The following is a 20640-nucleotide window of genomic DNA, read 5'->3' as shown; positions in this document are numbered from 1 at the left end:
TGCTGAACATGATTAACATACTTACTCGAACGACCGAATGGATCCAGAAGTCCCTCGCTGTCCGATTAGTCATCCCCTAAATCATCAAAATCACTCCCTTCCTCAGCATCACCTTCATCCTGTGCCTTTCTCTTCTTCCCTTGCTTAGCGCCCTTCTCACCCTTCTCAGTATCATCTTTCTCTTTTCTGATCGAGATCTTAACGCCCTGCCTGTTGAAGTGCCTCATGAGCTCAGTGCCCTCAGCAACGCCAGGAAATTTCTTCGCACTGTAGACCCTGAAGCAGTGACTCCAGCAGGTAGCAAGGCAAGGAGCACTTTGGCCCACCAAGCTATTCCTGATTCCCTCGAGGTTCTTGCTACCCCTTTTGCCATCTGAGTTGGTACTAGGTGCAGCATTATTGCTTGCAGCCTTTTGCTCGATCTCTTCTTTAGTCAAGCCATCGAGACACTCTGCAACGTTGAACACTTGAAACTTGAGTCGGAACCAGTCCTCTGTTCGCACAGATAAATCGGCGAACAGGAAGTAGATGCCCCACTTGAAATTTTCGTCCTGTAGCAGATGTGCTGAGGAGCTTGTTGCCCCAATAAGGTTGCGTGCGAAGGTGTGTCCGGCATTGACGTTAGTGGGACTTTCTGCGGGCGGTGTTGGCGGCTGTTGAGGACGCATTTCATACGAATGCATTGGCGGTAGTTGCATGCCAGGCCTGGGAGGAGCTGGCCCGTAAGGCGTAGGCGCAGGGCCCATCATGTTCGGATATTGCCCACGCCAGGTCGGTGGTCTGTCCATGGCTGGGAATAGACTTTGATTCGCCGTGTTATTCGGGTAACCGTTCTGAGCATACATGGAACCCGAATATTGCTGTGGCTGTATACGTGGTGCAACTCGATCCGGACTCTCGGGAATCGTTGCTGTAGGGTATCCGCCTGTATTGCATGCGCTGATGATTTGTTGTGAAGGATGTCCCCTAAGAACACTTTTGTCATCATATCCCTTGATACCACAGAGATGCGCCAAACAGGTGAAATGGTTGATAGTTAGACTGCCATTGTTATAGTCAATCTCCTCCCCAGTCTCAGCATCGGTAATAGTGAGCTGTACGATTGGTGGGTGTGAGATTGGTCTTCTGTCTTTGTCGCCATAACCACACATGCGGGCTCGTTTAGGCTCTTGCACGACTCGTAGCTTCCAGATATTACCATTATAGCGGTGAAGCTCGGGTGGTGGAGGCGGATTCTCAATTCTGAATGCTTCTTCATCTTCCACCTTCGCAGGAGTGTTCTCATCAGAAACCAGAGAAGGGTGGGGACTTTGTGGGGCGACCTGTCCATAAGTTACAGTAGACTGGTGAGTAGGCGCTGCTTGATACATTTGTTGATACGATTGTGCGTGTTGAGCTTGCTGGGGATAGGAATGTTGATTATGCGAATATGGACTTGGCTGTTGGTACTGGCTCTGCTGGTGAGCCTGGTAGTACTGATGAGCTTGAGCTTGAAGCATATTTTGAGACGAATGCTGGTGTGCGTGGAAATCATGCTGTGATGTTGCCATTGATGGCAATTGCCCACCAAAATGCGACCGATGTTGGGCGTACATGTCGGAAGTATTTGGGCTCGGTAAATGCTGATTATTTTCTTCCTGTTGCTGTTGCTGAGGTATTGTACTGTTGTAAGGATATGCCTGCGAAGCCGCTGAGTACCCAGCGCTGTGATATCTGTTGTCGCCCATTGCTAGAGGTTGGGTGACTGCGTGCAGCTTATGGTTGACCAAATTGTTGAAACAGAAAGCACGACCGGCGCCAATGTACTTATATGCGCAGGCACGACCAGTTCACATTGAACAACAATTGTCGGAACGTGCTCAATGTGGTCCTCCAGTAGCACTCATAAACCGCGTCCCATGTGATCCTGAGTTGTTTATAAGCTCATGCACAGTCTGGGTAGAGTTCGTCCTGATGGTAATAGTGGAGCTTGACCTCGACTACTGCAACGGCTGTCCGTGAAGCTTCGAAGTTTGCTCTGTTGTGCCTGTACTACTTTCACCACCAGTTTTTGCAACGTTGTCTCGCGATTTGCCGTTGCTCTTCCTGTAACGTTATCCCAGAATGCTGCTCCAAAGCAATGATTGCGCTGTTTATCCTACAGAACGAATGCTCTGCTTAGTTCCGGAAACTGTTCGTACCAAGTTTCGCATAGTTAACAATGAATCATTCAGCTTGATGTCTCTAGAACGAGCACGTTACTGTGACCAGAGACTGCAAAATTTTCCGAGGTAATAGTCTGTCGCAATTATTCTGCTCATGGTTGCGCGCACATTGATGATAGATTACGCCGTTGGTGTTCTGTATGGCGCAGCGATGGCGTACCTGGGTTGGTCTTATCGTCAGGACACGCACCCAAAGAACTTGAACAAGCAATCATGAGTTGCGATGCATGTAAGAAGTCGCTATCGTAGTCGCGAAGACAAGGTTCATCGATACCAACTGATCCTGGAGGGGTAGTCCAGGCACATCGAACCTGCAGATGCGCACCTTGATGATCGCTGCACTCGGACAGGGATCCCTGTTGGGCACAGTTTCTTGTTGTGTGGTGGAGTGTGCAGAGCGAGGGTTAAGCTCCGCCTCCGGGCATTACTATCGAAGCCTAAATACCCACCCTGCTGCTAAAGTTCAAGCTTAGGAGGCTAGTGCTTGCAAGCGATGCGCCCGTAGTGTATTCGAGTTCTTTGCTTGTCCTACAGATGTTACACACGGCCACGGGTCAAGTCATTGCGGCGCATGACAATTTCTGCCAAAGTAGAGCATGAGATCCATGAAGCAAGTCATCGAGTGCAGTCAATATTGTGCTAGGAAAGCTGTAGCAGCGTAGACACGATTAGAGTCGCAGCAGATCTGAACGCTGCATATCTCGATGCCCGTGCGTGAATCAGGAAAACGAAAGATTGCATCAGCGGCTTTAGTGCTGGGCACGCTTTCGCGTAAGAATCGGCGCCATCCACTTTGGCAGCTGCCACAATCGCTTGCGCGACATAATTTGGAGCACAATCTTGTTCGGATCAAGGTGTCCGGCCCAAGCATGAACTTAGGCAGGGCAAGTGGTAACGTCGCCTGGGACAAGCACAATCAAATTGTGGCTGGGCTGGTTCGTGTTGAATCCGCCAAGTGTCTAGTATACGAGGCTCGCAAAAGAACAGATGGATATATTGTGAAGAGTTGATAGCTCTGGCATCTTCCAATTGTTGGGGTATCTCTGTCGCGCATATGCTACTAGGAAGCTCAGACTCCGGCTAGACGAAGCCGACCTACTCGTCCTCACTTCTCTTCGCTGCTGTTGCCCTTGACCAGGTCCTTAGCCTTGTCTGCAAGGCCCTTCAAGCCACCTCTGTCCTTGCTGAAGCTAGCAGATCGTACTTGCTGGTTATTCTCGCGGTTCGCGGCAAGTTCTTCGTCGGTAGGCTTGTATAAATTACCGACACCGCCTGCACCACAGCCAGTCATTATCACATCGTAAACAAGCACCGGATGATACGACTCACCTCTGCCCGTATGGTACTCGTTCTCAGGAAGTGTAATCCCCGGCACATCAACATCCTGCGCCTTGCGCGCTACCTCTGGGTTGTCGTTCTTGACGATATTTCCTGTACCGCCGCGACCGGTCGTGTAGTTCTTGCTCTTCAATACCGGTGTAGTAGAGGAGGGTGGTAGTGCGGGTGACTTGTCTGCCTTGGACGTCACATTGCCTGCGGTTGATCATTAGTCAAGGTTTGAGAGCGCGATGACATGACTGTTCACCTGCTCCACCACGGCCAAAGTGGTGTGTGAGCTTGCCTGAATCTTGCTCTCCAGACATGATGCTACTGCTGTATACGAGTGACGGGGGTGTCGCGACCAAAATAGAAATGAGCACGTAAACAGAAGTGGGATGTAACGCTGGACTCTATGCTATCAGCAGCTCAGACGATCAGTATGAGATGCTTTGTCGTGCGATGAAGAGAACAGGCACAGCAGCAAGGCACATGTCACTTATGTCACCCCTCGAGCACGAACCTTTGACGTGCTTGACATGCTTTCTTACGGGCACGCACGTGGAAAGGATTTTTCCACCCAAGGCGCCGCGCAGAGCATCGTGGCCGGCGAGGTGAAAGGAATGAAGCTGGATGGTCGACAGAGTTTTGTGTATGTAATGGATTGAGATCAAATCGTTTAGAAGGCTCGCCAGCGCAATAAGTTCGGCCCCGACGTACTCGGTCACTGGCCTACTCGGTTAACCCCACTTTCTATTATTTATCTTCCTCTACCACTATTATACTTAACTACGCGTTCTATATTTAATGCCTGATAAAGTAAAGCTGTTAGCGGCTATTAGAGACTACGATAATGGTATCTTTAACTCCCTTAGGAAGGCCGTAAAGGTATATCGCGTACTACCGTCTACCTTAATTAATTAATATAATAAAAAGTAAAATCGCTAGTAAGTACGCGTCGTATGATAACTACTAAACTAGAGTTAAAAGAGGATACTTATATAGTAGTTTACTAACCTTAAGATAGTTAGTCTTTCTCTAAACTACGTATAGTTAAGAGAAATAGCTACTATAATCTCTTATATCGGTAGCGACCTAAATTATATTAGAAAAGAATAGGTATTATAATTCCTTAAATATAACCCTTAGATTAAAACTAAGGCTAGTTATATTATAGACTTTAGAAGAGCTAGAAATATTATAAAGCTAGTTATTAGTAAGTAATATAATAACCTTTTAAAGGTTATTATACTTAACTTTATTAAAAATTATAATATCTAGAATATAAACGAGATTAGAATAGTACTCGGTATTTACTATAACTAAAGAGTTATCGGTAACCTTAAATTAGATAGTAGCGTCGTTTAGAGGTTTAATAACTATAAGTAGTATACTATAATTAAATATATCTTACCTAATAGACGTACTATACGCCCGTTAATAATTTTTAAAGTAAATATAGTATAGTAGTAATAATTTATTGTATAAGATATACTTGACTAATTATATATATTATTCTTAAGCGTATTTATATTAAATAAGATCGGTTTAAAGTAGCTATAAGATATATCTATACTAGACAGTAATAAAAATCTACCTAAAGGTAAATAGCGACTATTAGTACTTAATAAGTATAAGAGTTATACTATAAACGATTTTATACGTTATATCTATACTAATTAAGTCTAGTATTACTATTTAATACCTTATATATCGTATATACTTTAACCTCTTAACTTATTAATTTTCTTATCCCTTAAGCGTAGATTTCGCGACTTAGTAGTAGAAGATAACTTTATAAACGACTACGCACTTATAAAGAAGGCTAGGTTCCTTAAATAGTGCTAGATTACTCGTATATAAGCTATAACTAAGATTAACTACGTATCTAGCTTTAGTACTATAGGAATTAAGCTATTTAACCCCTCTAAAGGTACTAACTCTCGTTTTATACTTAAGGTAGCTAAGAATAACGAGCTAGTACTATCTATAGTAGCTACGACCCCTAGAATTAGCTAAGATATTACGATAATACCTACTAACTATAGATATATCGCGTAGGTATTAAGTATACTTTCTTATAACGTATCTCTTAATTAAACTATACGTACACTTTTTACTAAGACTAGTAAGATACTTAATCGTATATAATTTAGCCTAGCTAATATATAACGCGAGATTAAGTAATTAAAACGTAAGCTAGCCGATATTAGAGTAAAGACTAAGGTTAAATATAGTATTAATCCGAATAAGCTATTTATTAGACTTAAGGATATATATATAGGGGTAAATAGGCCTCTCGTGCCTATATTACCAGCGATAGCGACCCCTACTACCCCGAAGGAGGTTTTTATAGCCTAGACGACCGCTTCGAGGTCTATAGACGCGTTTGCAGTAATAACTGCATCGTTACAATCAATTATAATACCGTGATACCCTTTATTATAGACTGATCGATTTTGGAGGGGCTGACCGAGTACGTCGGGGCCGAACTTAGTTAAGGCCACTAGCCCTGAGCTTACCGGAATTGGCCGCCTAGGCGAGGACGTCCCCGGCTTAGCGGTGGAAGAAAATACGTGAACGTTATTATATCAGTAACTTAGCCGAGTGACCCTCCGAGACTCCTTCTCCTACCTAATTTACAGTGCGACAGCGAGTAGGCAATAGTCACAGTACTAAATCATATACCCTTAATTAAGTAACGATGAAGCTGCGCTAGCAGTGGTATAGACTAATTCTTAGTGTTATAAAACGCACTCTAATAACTATTCTACACTTAACACCCTATTATCTAGCTATTAGCCTTAATCACGTCTCGATATCGGTCGATAATACTATTGATAACCTCCTCTTTCCTATGTATATAGTAGCTAAGTACGAGATCGTTTATCTATTCCTACTTAACCTTATACTTCTATAGATATTGTAACAACTCTATCTCTTACTCGGTGGTTATAGGGCTATGCTTTAGCGCTTCTTTCTAATAAATCTAGCTAAGATACAGCTAGTAAGTCTCGATAATTAATAGGTCTAGTAAGTTCGATATATTAAATATATACTTAATCTTATACCTTTTCTTAACGAGATTAATAGTATTTAACTTCCTCCTCTTTCTATCCGCGCTAAGACGATCCTCCTAATCCTTAGCTCGTTACTCGCTAAATAGTTTAAGAATCTTATAACCACGGTATAGTCTATAGCTAGAATTACGATCCTCTAGTAAGATCTAGTCGAGATATTCCCTATTATTACCTACTGCCCCTAGTGGCCCTCTTTTCTATTTTAAGATAATAGGTATTAAGATCTAATTAATATAGACCTTCCTAGATATCTTCCCGTTACGGTTATCTATTATATAAAAATTTAAGTCGGATTTAAAGTTATATCTAACTACGGCCTAATAATTAATCCTTTCTTTAGCGAATTTACTTAGCAAATCCTTATTAGCATTAGGTAGACCGTCCTTTAGTCGCTAATTACCTACTATATACTTCTCGTCTAGCCTAGGATTAAGTTAGATATTCCTTAGTTCTTCCCTCTCGCTAGGATAACGCTTAAGATTAATATTCTAATAACGAGGTATATTCTCATACTTCTTATTACTCTATCGCATACGCTTAAAGTATTTAAGGCCTAAATTCACTAGCTTAAGAGCGCCCGCTTTCCTTATCTTTTTAATACGCTTAGCTTATCGTTTCTTATATAATGCCTTACGGTTAAACCACTTATACTATACTATTGCGTTGCGAATAACCTTATTAGAGACGCCGAAGATTCCGACCTAGGCAGCTATAGTTTTCTATAGCTAGTAATATACCTTAAATCTACTAGTTTCTATGTACTTATCTATCCGCTCTATACCCTTAAGCGTTATCTTTAAATCTTAACCGCGAGGGTCGTTTATAATACCCTTATTAGCTATTAACGCCTTACTCTTCCCCGAGCGTATATTATATAATGATATCTTTGTGAAACCGGCTTAGTTATTAAGTCTAGTCTTAGATACTCGGTAACTAAAGAAGGTATTAAATGCTGTTGCGTCTTGTAGTCTTTAGTATTCTTGTATAGTGTGCTTGCTATGCGGCCGACTCTAAGAGTGTTCCTTACCCTGCCCGGTGTACTTATGATTGCCCCGTTTATTTTATCTTTTCTAAAGGATAAGATTAAGGCGTTTATCGATATCCTCGCCTTCTCGTGGTGGGATGTTAGTACCTACTGTATAGGGTAGCTTGGTAGCTTCCGGATTCTCCTATAGCTTAAACGCCTACTTCTTAGCTCGTGGTACGCCTACTATTGTTATATTACAATAACTGCACGTACGAGTGTATGATATAATTAATTATCGAGTAATCTATAAGCTGTTCCCTCTATGAAATCGGTGCTCATTGAGCTCAGGAGATTAGGTGTGACGCGCCTAGTAAATACCTTGCCAGAAGGAGAATAGCGTTGGCGATGACGTTCACGTCTTAGCTACCACCGCTGAGCCCGGATTTCGCTTTCCGTTGCATTGATCGCATGCCTTTTGGCTTTCCATTTCCGCTATCATATCAGCCACCCAACCGGCAAGCCTGAAATAGCTAGAAGAATTGTACTATAACGGAGAACACCGAGTCTGAGTCCACGAGGTATATCATTCCTATGTGACCAACCCTGGCCACTACCACCTGGTGTGGCCTTGCCGTTGCTATATATGGTTCCTCCGATGTGTATACTCTTCCATTCATGCTCGCTAGAATCGCTACAAAATGTGAATGATTTGACCTAATGCATTGTTCCCGGCCCTCCGAGCTATTCCATCATATTACTGTTGTGTCGCAGCCAACTGCTGTGCCTTCAAACCAATCTTGAAACACAGGCTGTGGATGGTCGGGAGATCCAGGTTCTTTCCTAAGATCGAAGAGTTGGCTGTGTCCAGTTGGTCGAGGATGCCCTGGAGATTCTTCGCAAGATCGAACTCGATGCTTGTTCCCTGGCTTCGCGTCGTTGAAGCGAGAGGTGCTTTTGTCAAAGCAAGAGCCTCCTCTGCCGTGCCGTGATCTTCGGTCGCAGGCTCCTCTTCGGCGGCTGGAACAGCAAGTGCCGTATCGTTGACAATTGGCTCGTTGTGCTCAAGTCGCGCAGCGAGTGCTTCCTCATCAGCAGTTTCGGGCACTTCAGATGTAAGTGAAGGCAGCTCTAATGATGACAAGACCTGAGCCTCAGCCATCACGACATCCGAGTCAGCATGAATTAAGTTCACCAGCTCTACGCGAGATGACTCCGCTGGTACTGGTATCTGCGCAACAGGACTTCCTTCTCTGCTTGCTTGGGAACGCGTTTTCCTTTTGGTGCGAGGTTTCCTGCCACCACGGGAGGAGCGTGAGGAAGGTGTGGTAGTAGCCGATTTGTGTGATGCTTGCGGCGGTGTTGGGGGCACAGATGCTGCCGTCTTTGCTGCATCTCGCTGCGCAGACTGTTCTCGCCCTGCGGGTGGGCGTGACGAAATCTTGTCCATGTTGACGACGATTGTATCCGTTTCCACCTCTGCGGTCTCGTTCTGTGCCTGCTCTTGGTATGTTTCGTGAATTGTTGTGATAGAACTCCGTCTCTTTTTCTTCTTGCCACTGTGACCATGTTGAGCTTCACTTCTCTTTCTCTTCGAGATTGACCTTGGTGTCTCTTGTACTTCTGATGAGATTGTCGACTCCTGACTTTGTTCTACTAGGTTCTGTGAAAGTTGTGATGCGGCCAAGGCGTCATACTCGTCGCTGTAAGAAGTAGGCGTTAATGCATCGGCTTCGGTAGTGGCAACATCTTCATTCGCTGCCGCTGGCTTGTCTTCCGGATGATGTGGCCCAGCTCCGACAGGAAATTCAGGGGATCGAGGCCTTTCACTGACCATGTTCTGGTTCGAGGTCACAAGACTGGTGGTCCTTTGATTTCCAACAGCAGCTGCCGGCGATTTTCGACTCGCCAGTGCAAAGTCAGTCTCGTCGACACCATTCAGCTGGACACCATCGTCGATTTCCATTTCAGCAGGATCTTTGACAGGCGAGGAAGTGATTGTTGCTGCAGTCTTTGACACTGTCTCTCCATTCACTACAGATGGCGGTGATGAGGGTACGTCAGGCTGCAGGTGATTTAGCAACGACCTTCTCGCTCTGGGCGTAGGTGTCGGCGGTTGATCGTCGTCATCGCGCGCTCGTGACTGCGGCAAGGTGGGAGTTGTTGGAGTCTCTGGAATTTTGCTTCCAGCATCTTCTGGCTTGGTGATTAGAGCCTGCTTCTTACTTGTAGATGTACTTGACCGGATATCTGCGAAAGTCAAGGCGGGCTCCGTACGCTGCCTTGCTCGTACGTGCTTCTGGCGAGCAGTCAAGAGCTGTGACTCGAAATTCTCGTAATCAGGCGGAGAGGACTCTATTGACACAAATTGGACTTGGGAGTCGTCGTGTCGAGGTCTGCTCCTGGTGTTCTGATGCCTGCTTGTACTTGAGGCAGCGTCCGATGAGGATGGTCTTGCACCATGCGGCTTGTCCGCTGACGATTTGGACTTCTTATTCGCCAGCTGCAGAGCGGCAAACAAGACTGAAGAGGGCTCTGAACCAGCGGCAAGCCTAATACTTTCTTCCCTGGACCTCTCACGGAGAGCTGCGATCGCTGCTATGGTTCCTGGGCCACATGAGAACTTAACGTCTCTCAAGGGCATTTCCCTCCATGCCTCGAGCAAGGCTTCTCGGATGTGCCGATGTTCAGTACGAAGAACAGCCACAAGTAGTCCATCAAGGTCCTTGTAATCAGCAGGGCTCACCTGAACAAGCAGATCAACGATGATCAAGCCAAAGGTACCCAACTCGACATCGGACGAAGACTGCAAGCCGCCGATCAACATCATGGCTGAATCCTGTATCTGTAACAGGCATTGGGTAGCCTTGCTTGGAGGGGTTTGTCGTAAAACGTTGTTGGTATACCGCACGAGCTCGGTGCCCGCCACGACGTTGTCGTGCGGTTGAGGTTGAGCTATACAGCGTATGTCCTCCTCCACCAGGGCGTAGCACCGCTCGTAAAGCTTGCCCTGGTCGGCTTGGCTACCAAGTTCGTCAGGATGCTCAGCCAGACGTTGGACGAGTGCCTGAAGTAAAATGCTGTTGCACCGTTCCGTTGGACTTTCTAATGCCTGCAGGATTGGGCAAGGGCCAAGTACTCTTATCGTTATGCTAGCCAGCAGAGCGTGACGATCGGCTGCTGCCGAGCGAGCTACCTCATCATCTTGGTTGCTGGTCGATGGTTTGAGGAAGGCCAGCATGCTCGTAAAGGCAGCCTTAGCATCCGCAGACGGTACAACCTCCTTGCTGGTACTTTCTCGCAAAGATCTGATTAGGTTACACCATATTTGGGCAGCATAAGATTGCTCAGATAATTTGCCATCCGGTCCGAATGAGCTGTAGTCTACTAGCAGTCGTACTATTGACAAGACTGAAGACATCCTCGATCGGATCCACTTGCAATCGATGGCAGGCAGCTCCGTTGGGTCCACTGGGGTGTTCTCATGGGCTCTATTTTCGTTCCACACCCGTGACCCAGGCAGCGCGCTGTGAAAAAGCGCTGATAGAACCCTGCAAGAAAGGTCACAGTTCGCACTAGAATTCGACAGGAATGACCGTGTCATAACCTTGACCACAAATTCGTTCCACATTCGGGTGTATTGGGTGTGTTGTGCCGAAGGTCTGAAAGCGTAGTAGAGAAGCATGCAATAGCTCGAAATAACTGCTTGTCGAGTGCCTTTGCCAGATTGATTATTCCCTGTCCTGTCCAGCTGAATCATTGCAGGCTTTGCGAGCATCGAGACGACCTTCTCAGAAGCCTCAGTTGGTCTAGCAACGTAGTACAAGCGATTCCAAGCCATGAAAGCCTGCACTCGAACGGTACTGTCGCTGCAGTTGAAGCATCGTTGAATGAGCTTCAGCCATTCATGTAGTTGAGGCCAGGTGTCAAGCTTGTGGTTGCCACTGTTGCAAAGCATGAGAATAATCGTCCAGATCTGGGGAATTTGATTGGCTTCGTCTTTTGCTGCCAGGACACGTTCCAGCCGGTTCGATATTGAAGAGCTCAGAGTTCGTTCATTGTTCACCTCCGCTAGGGCTTCTCGCGCCATAGCAGCGACTGATAAATGTCCAGTGAAGGCGGTGCATGCTTTCGTCCCAGCAGAGATAGCGTTACTGCGAATCTCCTTGAAGCTATGACCCATAGCAGTAAGCAAGTTTTTGATCCACATCTTCGCTTTCTGTTTCATGGTCGACTTTGCCTGATCGACCAGCTTCTGATATACCAACAGTCTTTCCGAAACCACAGCCTTTCCCGAGATGTGTTCTGTGAGATTTTGCAGTACTTCAAGTATCCGAGGTACGCGGTTGTGGTGAGCCATGATGCGAGGGTCGAAGCTCTGTGTTGCAAGCAAATGCATGTAGTGGAGTAAGGTTGCCTTTGCTGCGGTATGGTCTTTCAGCACTTGAATCGAACGTTCGATGGTCCAGGTTCGAAAGTCGTCCGTCAGACAGGGTGAATATGTCGGACTCCAGACCATGGTGACAAGGACTTTGAGGGCACTCATGACGAGATTGCCCATGCTTAACCTTTGCTCGGATGGTAGAGCATCTGCATTCGTGTCTAATACCACTAGATCCCGCCGAATGTACTTCTGTAATTCCGCCATCTTCTTCTGCAAAGTTTCTTGCTCCGGTGCCTCATCGTACATCTTGATCAGGTTCGTAATGCTCTGATACGCATCGATCGAGGACGACCTCTCGTTGTTGGCGAGATGTTGTAGAAGGGACTCCATGCTGTCCAGTGCTGACTTCCTTTCGTTCTGTCCATCGAGCCCCAATGTGCTTTCCAGACTTAGTGTGTGTTTCAGTATTGGCCTGGAGCTCAGTTGGCAGTCACGAGATGGAGGGAGAGATTTGAGGGAAGGCGGGACCTCGGATTCAGGTGTCGATAGTTGTGGCAGGTCCAAGATATTCTGTGCAAACGGATGGAAATCAACTTTCTTTCGTGCCACAAGTTCTGAATCCGCCCCAGCAGGATCCGAAAGACCATTGAAGGTCAAGATGTCGCCAGCAGCCTTCGAGAACAAGCCAGACATTGGTGCCCTAAGGTGAGTATCGGGAGGAGGGCTCGGTAAAGGGACTTCGTGTACGGACATGCTGACCGGCAGCTCGAGGATCATTGATCATGTGACATGGTACTCGTGCAATACACCTCTCCACGTATAGCTTAACGCAGAAGGATGCTGATGTGTTGTGTAGCTTCACGTACATATCAGAGACTCGGCGTTGACATTTCGATATGCACTATACGCGACGAGCGTGACACGCGACAGTCGACTTCCGAGGATTTACCGGGCGCGACTTGCATCTCTATGTATTTGTGGGCCACCGTGCAGACCATGCACTCCTCCATCTTCAGTTCCCAATAGCGGTCACACACGGCTTCATTTAGTGGTGGCGTACTCTACCTTCCTGTTAGCTGACGTTGCCTCGAACGTTTTTCGATGTTCTATACTGAGCTACGAATGATACATAACCCTCCTAAGCAGTATTCCAATGCCAGGGCCTTCTGAAAAGGCTCAGGAAGACCTCGACTTCGTTAGGGCTGAACTACAGAATGACAGTTTCGAAGATGCTCAAGTAGGTAGGAGACTGACAAGTCTCAAGCTGATTGCGCGCGAACCAGAGAAGGCATCTTGTGTCTACTGCAGAGATGGTCTGACAGTGCTCGCCGAGGCTGCCTTTGGGCGCAAGAACGCCCAACGCCCGATATCGAGTCTGGAAGCAGCGAGGATTATCGCCAACGCATTGTTGTTGCGGGACCAAATGCAACAAGTATTGGCAGACCTGGGTTATACCGAACGGATAGTCGATTTCTACAACCAACGAACCGCAGACCACGAATTTGTGGGCGCAAGGATCTTGTTCCTTCTGACGTACAAAAGTAAGGTTGACTTTGTCGCACTGATAGAATCTCACCTGCTGCTTGACCACATAGGAGCACAACTACTGAGACATGCCTCATCTTTATCGAGCAGTTCTTTCGCAAGCAGTCCCATGAACGCCATGGCGCTAGTTGAGACACTCAAGCTGCTGTACAATCTTGCGAGCAAGTTCCCTGGGCAAATGCACTTTTTCTCCAAGACTGTGAGCAGTCTGATAAACATTGTGAGCACGATCAGCATACCATCAGGACCCCTCGACCCGCCTATTGCTCAGTTGTTGAACGACCTGGCTATAATAGAATGGCCAACGCCGTCGAATCAGAATGAAGAAGAGATTATGCTTGGCTTTACGGAAAGAATGATTGATCTTCTCGACCGGAGCACGTCATCTCTCAGAGCTGCCCAGCTTGAAACGATGCTGATCGCACCAATTACTGTGACGAGAAAGCTCAATGAGTTACATTACACGAAAGTCAAGCAGCTCCTGAGGTTGAGCCTCTTGCCACAAGACGAGGAACGAGACAAGCCGCTTGGCCATTCGCAATCACTAGCCTCGAGGATGTTGAGGCTACAAACTTCAGGTGGGCTGACCATCCTGCCAGAAGCCATATCAAGTTTACTCTTCGACTTGTCGGATCATGACGCTACGAAGTTCGTGCACAATATCGGTTATGGCCACGCCGCAGGACATCTGATGACGCATAAGATACCAATTCCACAAGGCTTAGAGACAGCGAATGGGAGCGGCGCTGGAAACGGTGAGGTTCAGATCAATCCTGTAACAGGTCAGCGGCTTGATGCTGAAACACCAGTGAGCATGCCCGAGATGACGGACAAAGAGAAGGAAAGAGAGGCAGAAAGGTTGTTTGTGCTCTTTGAGAAGCTGAAGGCAACTGGTGTGATGAATGTGGAAAATCCACTGAGAACAGCTCAGGAATCTGGCAGATTTGAGGAGCTTTCTGACAGTGATCCTGACTGAAAGCATCGTGCATGATGATATATATTTCCGGACGCCCTAGCCCACCAATATCGTACATATCGGTCGGACCCATCCTAGCCTCATCTCTGCCCAGAGGTAGCAGCAAACAGCCACGACTTCGAGTCTCTCTAATGCCCATCGCGGCTTCGCCGACCAGGCTCGGCACATCGCCCAGCAGACGCGCCTAGCCTGCTCACACTCTATCCGATACCCACTTCGGACACGAGTATGCACTGCAGAGGCTGCCATAAGCACCTATATTTTCTGAAGGACCGGCCTGCGAAATCGAGGACGTGTGGAGCAGCTGATCACCAAGCGCTGAGGTTTCCTGCTGGGCTGATTGTACACCGTATACGCCGCGCGCCAGTGTGTCGAGCGAAGTTCCGCAGCTTAGAGAAAGGTATACCAAAATTTGAACACGACTTGGAGGTGATCACAGCTTTCTTTCTACCCTGTTCTGCTTGGTCGCAGTCTTGATCTGGTTCCTTGTATTTTGACCACGCACAGGCAGACCCATAGCATGCCTCCTTCCACGATATGTACCCGTGTCTCGTAACCTCTGGATGTCCTGTAACACTTGTCGTCTTAGATCGTTCTCGATCTTCATGCCATCAAGTGCTGCATTGAGCTCTAATATCTGACTCTGCCCCAGTTCGCCGACTCTTGCTGTGTCGTGAAGATGAAACCTGGCCATTACTCTCGAGCATGTATTCGGACCCATGCCGAAGAAGGACTGTAGTGCTTGCTTCACGAATCGTCGCTCGGGGAAGTTGACGTTGAAAATGAACACCTATGCTTCGTAAGCGCATTACTGAGGAAGATCACAAATCGTCACCTACCATGATGACCGACTGGAAAGAGACAACAGAAGAACAGAGTATCGGGTAACGGCCGTCTAGATTTCTCGATGCATTTCAAACGCGATAGCAGAACTTCGGACCATACCCAGCAGTGTTACGCCGCACCTTCCCGATTTGATCGTACCCACCGCCCTCAGCTGCGGACACTTACACCACAAGTACCTCCCACTCCCTACTTCTATCTGTGAGGTATGCTATTCGACATGGCGAACTTACAGAAGATCCTTGTGTCCTTGATGGTCATTTTGACCGCTGCATTCCTCTTCTTCGGTCAAACTGCCGAGGCGGCTAAGGGACCCAAGATCACCCATAAGGTCTACTTCGATGTCAAGCATGGCGAAGAGGACATGGGTAGGATAGTGTTTGGTCTCTATGGCAAGACTGTGCCCAAGGTCAGAACGGTCTCGAATTTTCTTCTAGTACAGTACTGACCCCGAATACAGACAGCTGAGAACTTCCGAGCGCTTGCTACGGGCGAGAAGGGCTTTGGCTACGAGGGTTCGGCTTTTCACCGAGTCATCAAGGACTTCATGGTTCAGGGTGGTGACTTCACCAAAGGAGATGGTACTGGCGGCAAGTCCATCTATGGTGAGAAGTTCGAGGATGAGAACTTCAAGTTGAAGCATACCAAGAAGGGCCTGTTGAGCATGGCCAATGCCGGTAGAAACACCAATGGGTCACAATTCTTCATCACCACAATTATCACGAGGTAAGCGACTTCTTAGGAGATTAGTCATTCGATGCTAATGAGGTACAGCTGGCTTGATGGCAAGCACGTTGTGTTCGGAGAGGTGCTTGAAGGCTACGACATCGTGGACAAGATCCAGAATGTACCGAAGAACCCTGGCGACAAGCCAAAGGAGAAGGTTGTCATTGTGAAGAGCGGAGAGCTAGAGGTGCCTGAAGAAGGTATACACGTCGAGCTGTAGGATCGAGGTCATGCCCAACCTCGATCCGAATGATTTACGATCACGAACTAAGACGATTGACGAATAGAAATCTTCTCTGATTCACATCCAGAGTACCTCGACGATGACAGCGACAAGGTCGAGATCGACACCCCTTCTGAAGGAGAGAAGGCGTCTCTTGAAGAGGCATCTGCACCAAAGGCCGATGAGATTCAAGGTCTGGTGAAGCAGGACTGGATCCTCAAGCTCGGTATCTTCGGCTTTGGCTTTATCTTCATTATGTGGCTTGTATCCAGGAGACGTAGAAGTGCATATGAGGCATTGAAGCAGGATGAGAAGAGTACTGCGTAGGTAATTAGACCATCTGTCGGCGAGTGCGATGCAACAGTGAAGCCATTACGAGTCGGGTGCCAAATCCAGAGTCCCTGCATTTCATCCCAGGCACAGAACTTTGTTTGCCCTTCACTCGCCACTTTCATTTGTGATCGGCACAACCCTTTTCGCCGCAGAGAAGGTGCTAGTGAGGCCTAAGGCTGCCACTAGCCGTTTCTTTAGGTCTCGCGGCTTGGCGGGCCAGATTTTCATGGTTGAAGGCTGAACTCTCTTGCCTGGCTTGTTACTGAAATAATTTCTTCCTCTCTCCTCAATCACCACTCACCGCAATCAAAGATACCCAAACACAGTATATTCGATCATTTCTGTCGTTACTTTTCTTTCGTTGTTTCTAGATAGACTTTGGAGAGGCGTTTTCTCTCGTCTATCTGCTTGAACGAAAGGTTGACTACAGAACAACCAAAACCCGCGAAATCACCCGACCAGAATTCTGATAAGCAGTATCAGACTTCTTCCACAACAAAAAACATCTACCACATATCTTAATCCAACGAGTAAGTAATACTAGCGGCACTTGCACTTCAGGCACTGCCTCCTCTTGTTTGCACGCCAATTGCGGTGAGCAACGTTGCAAACATCAGAAACCGCAGGCCAGGCAGATAGCATTTCTGGTCCCCTAAGAATATGTGCTAACATGCAGTTTACAGACAAGAACAATTCTCAATCATGGCCCACGAATTGAATATGAATGGCTTGAGCCTCAACGATTCCCGACACGCACCGAACGGCATCAACGGTGGTCGATCCGCTTACATTCCTCCACACCTACGAGGCCGAGGCGGTGCACCAGATGGCCCTATGCCTCCAGCGGGCGGTCCAGGCGTTGCAGCAAGCGCTTGGGGAAATAACCAGCAAAACGGAGACTGGGCGAGCGCTCCTGACTTCAAACCAGGTCCTCGTGGTCCTGGTCCAGCACAAAATGGCTGGCCTACACCAGGTGCCCGACCCACTGGTCCTCCAGCAGGCCCACCTCCAGCCTTCAATGCAAATGCTTATGGTAACCCACGAAGCGGTGGCGGCTCCTACGGTGGAGGAAGCGAGCGTGGCGGTGGCTCCAACTACAGTGCTAGAGGCTCTGGAGACGGAGCCTGGAAAGATGGTCACCACGTCCCAGGCCCACCCAATCCACGAGTCGAGCGAGAACTGTTCGGCGTCCCGAATGATCCTACAAAGCAGACCAGTGGTATCAACTTCAGCAACTACGACGACATCCCTGTTGAAGCCTCCGGCACCAATGTTCCTGAGGCAGTCACTGCTTTCACGAACCCTCCTCTCGACGACCACCTCCTCAGCAACATCAAGCTTTCCGGATACGTTACACCCACACCTGTCCAGAAATACTCCGTTCCTATCGTTATGGGCGGTCGAGATTTGATGGCCTGCGCCCAGACTGGTTCTGGCAAGACTGGTGGTTTCCTCTTCCCAATTCTGTCTCAGGCATTCCAGAATGGTCCATCTACCAGCATGGCGAGCGCCCACGGCGGTGGTGGCTTCAGACAACGAAAGGCTTTCCCTACTTCCCTCATCCTGGCTCCTACTCGTGAGCTGGTCTCACAAATCTACGAGGAGTCTCGAAAATTCGCTTACCGATCCTGGGTACGACCATGTGTCGTTTATGGTGGTGCTGAGATTGGTGGCCAGCTTCGCCAGATCGAACGTGGCTGTGACTTGCTTGTCGCAACCCCAGGTCGTCTCGTCGATCTCATAGAGCGAGGTCGAATTTCTCTTGCCAACATCAAATACTTGGTTCTCGATGAGGCTGACCGAATGTTGGACATGGGTTTCGAGCCACAAATCCGAAGAATCGTTGAGGGTGAAGACATGCCTAACGTCGAGCAACGACAGACTCTCATGTTTTCTGCCACCTTCCCCAGAGATATTCAGCTTCTTGCCAAGGACTTCTTGAAGGACTACATCTTCTTGTCTGTCGGTCGTGTCGGATCCACTTCTGAGAACATTACTCAGAAGATCGAGTACGTCGAGGATTCTGACAAGAGATCTGTCCTGCTCGATATCCTCCACACCCACGCTGGTGGCTTGACGCTGATCTTCGTCGAGACCAAGCGTATGGCTGATACCTTGTCGGACTTCCTCATCACTCAAGGATTTCCAGCTACGGCCATCCATGGTGATCGTACTCAGCGAGAACGTGAGCGTGCCTTGGACATGTTCAAGAATGGACGATGCCCTATCATGGTGGCTACCGCTGTTGCAGCTCGGTAAGTACTTCCCCTTCCTCCTGCCTTCCTTGCCCCTACCTTTGCTTCACCTGCTTGAACATGGATTGCCGAGGGGTGCCTTCCCCGACTGGTCATCCCAAGACCTTTGGTCAGCCCATTGGACTTTCTGCACTTTTTGGACTGGACTTTGTTTTTCACTTTCATCACACGACACATCATTGCAGAATATCATGCTAACTATTTTCCAAGCGGTCTCGATATTCCCTCAGTAATGCACGTTGTCAACTACGATCTCCCCAGCGACATCGACGACTATGTCCACCGAATCGGCCGTACCGGTCGTGCTGGAAACACTGGTCTCTCCACTGCTTTCTTCAATCGAGGCAACCGAGGTATTGTGCGAGATCTCCTTGAGCTCCTCAAGGAAGCCAACCAAGAGGTTCCTGGCTTCCTCGAGAACATCTCTCGTGAGTCTTCCGGCTTCGGTGGCGGTCGAGGTGGACGAGGTGGTGGCCGTGGCCGAGGCGGTGCTACTAGAGACATGCGACGAATGGGACCTCCCCTAGGTGGCGGAGCACCTTCATATGGCGGCGGTGGCGGCTTCTCGTCCGGCGGCTACGGTGGTGGCTATGGCGGTGGCGCTCCATCTTATGGTGGCGGCTATGGTGGTGGTTATGGTGGGGGCGGTAGCTACGGCAACCCAGGCGGTGCTAGTGGCCCGTCCTCCTGGTGGTAGGTGTTTTCACACCGAAGAGGACTCCACACCAAAGACAACTGCATCCTCACCATACGGACAACCAAAAAAAATTCAACTTTTATCCAGATTTCGGCAACGCCACTTCATAACGATGGATTGGCACAGGCGGCTTCGACCAAAACGAAACGACTTTTACGACGAAATTCACAGCAGTTTTTATTAATTACAGCATGACATGATAGAGAGCGTTGACTTTTCCGATCGATTTTTCAGATACCCCAAAACAACCTTTGTGTCGATCTTCTTTCCACAGAGAATCATAGCTGGAAGGAAGGATGACATGTCCTGGAGGTTTACTTACGAATGGCGTCTTTACTTGCATATTGCATTCAGGGGAAGGGTGAGGCTACGACTTTTCAAAAGCACAAAAGTTTCCCTTTTCTTCACCAAGGATGGTAGCAAGTCAGCTTTCGGGACATGATGAACATATAGACATTTTCGACACGAAGATATGAAAACAACGGTTATGGATGGGGCTCATAGAAGGCAATCAAAAGGTGCGGAGGGTGACTTTACACACAAAAAGTTGCAAAACGCACATGGCTGGCGTTGTGCATGGAGAAAACATTCTATGCATTGCTGGCGGAGCGTTGCTTTCGATGAGCTCTTTGCTGAAGCGAAGGAAATGAAATTCAGTCCATGGGACCAATTACGGGAAGGTCTGCGCTGGCTGTCAAGATCAGCTTTTCAGAATAGACCAATGTGCATTCGAAGGTTCTGCACTCACTTGATTTTCTCGTCTCTTTCTTACCACGGTCACTGCACATCTCCCTTGGCTGTGCTCGTCAAACGATCACTTCAGTGCTTCACGGCCTTCAATGACTTGCTGGCTTGGGCCTTAGGAGCCCTTGTCTATCCAACACCTCCATATCATCGTCGGCAGAACGCGCTCGCCTTACTAACCTTGGCAGGCGAAGAAATCCCTCCAAAATTTCCATCACTTCGTCCTTTATTCAACCTCAACGATCTGTGCGGCGATCCTTCTGCTGCCACCCTGATATGGCCTCCATTGGCGACGTGTTTTCACACGCGATGATAGCACCTTAATCAGCTAGCATCTACTCCTTGCGAC

At 47.9% G+C, this 20640-nt stretch overlaps 6 protein-coding genes across 6 annotated transcripts; 2 read left to right on the top strand and 4 right to left on the bottom strand.

Moving 5' to 3' along the window:
- Window positions 1-65: 65 nt before the first annotated feature.
- Window positions 66-1727, bottom strand: PMZ80_004365 (uncharacterized protein; the record flags this gene model as incomplete). The annotated part of the gene is made up of 1 exon (XM_064872790.1): window positions 66-1727. One exon carries the CDS (start codon window positions 1725-1727, stop codon window positions 66-68), a length of 1662 nt encoding a protein of 553 aa, XP_064731448.1.
- Window positions 1728-3309: 1582 nt separating this feature from the next.
- On the bottom strand, window positions 3310-3847 carry PMZ80_004364 (uncharacterized protein; the record flags this gene model as incomplete). Its single annotated transcript, XM_064872789.1, has 2 exons — window positions 3310-3737; window positions 3790-3847. 2 exons carry the CDS (start codon window positions 3845-3847, stop codon window positions 3310-3312), a joined length of 486 nt encoding a protein of 161 aa, XP_064731447.1.
- Window positions 3848-8322: 4475 nt separating this feature from the next.
- PMZ80_004363 (uncharacterized protein) lies at window positions 8323-12702 on the bottom strand (the record flags this gene model as incomplete). The annotated part of the gene is made up of 1 exon (XM_064872788.1): window positions 8323-12702. The coding sequence occupies one exon, from the start codon at window positions 12700-12702 to the stop codon at window positions 8323-8325; it is 4380 nt and encodes a 1459-aa protein (XP_064731446.1).
- Window positions 12703-13102: 400 nt separating this feature from the next.
- On the top strand, window positions 13103-14470 carry PMZ80_004362 (uncharacterized protein; the record flags this gene model as incomplete). Its single annotated transcript, XM_064872787.1, has 1 exon — window positions 13103-14470. One exon carries the CDS (start codon window positions 13103-13105, stop codon window positions 14468-14470), a length of 1368 nt encoding a protein of 455 aa, XP_064731445.1.
- Window positions 14471-14903: 433 nt separating this feature from the next.
- On the bottom strand, window positions 14904-15312 carry PMZ80_004361 (uncharacterized protein; the record flags this gene model as incomplete). Its single annotated transcript, XM_064872786.1, has 2 exons — window positions 14904-15260; window positions 15310-15312. The coding sequence occupies 2 exons, from the start codon at window positions 15310-15312 to the stop codon at window positions 14904-14906; spliced, it is 360 nt and encodes a 119-aa protein (XP_064731444.1).
- A 221-nt stretch (window positions 15313-15533) lies between these two features.
- Window positions 15534-19547, top strand: DED1 (DEAD-box ATP-dependent RNA helicase; the record flags this gene model as incomplete). The annotated part of the gene is made up of 6 exons (XM_064872785.1): window positions 15534-15722; window positions 15774-16039; window positions 16088-16239; window positions 16327-16585; window positions 17279-18850; window positions 19061-19547. The coding sequence occupies 6 exons, from the start codon at window positions 15534-15536 to the stop codon at window positions 19545-19547; spliced, it is 2925 nt and encodes a 974-aa protein (XP_064731443.1).
- Window positions 19548-20640: the final 1093 nt, after the last annotated feature.

This window comes from Knufia obscura (genome assembly GCF_036327395.1).
Source record: "Knufia obscura strain CCFEE 5817 isolate CBS 148926 chromosome Unknown scaffold_4, whole genome shotgun sequence".
In the NCBI taxonomy this organism is placed as follows: domain Eukaryota; kingdom Fungi; phylum Ascomycota; class Eurotiomycetes; order Chaetothyriales; family Trichomeriaceae; genus Knufia; species Knufia obscura.
The sequence above is the reverse complement of the archived record's forward strand: the minus strand, read 5'-3'. Positions and strand labels throughout refer to the sequence as shown.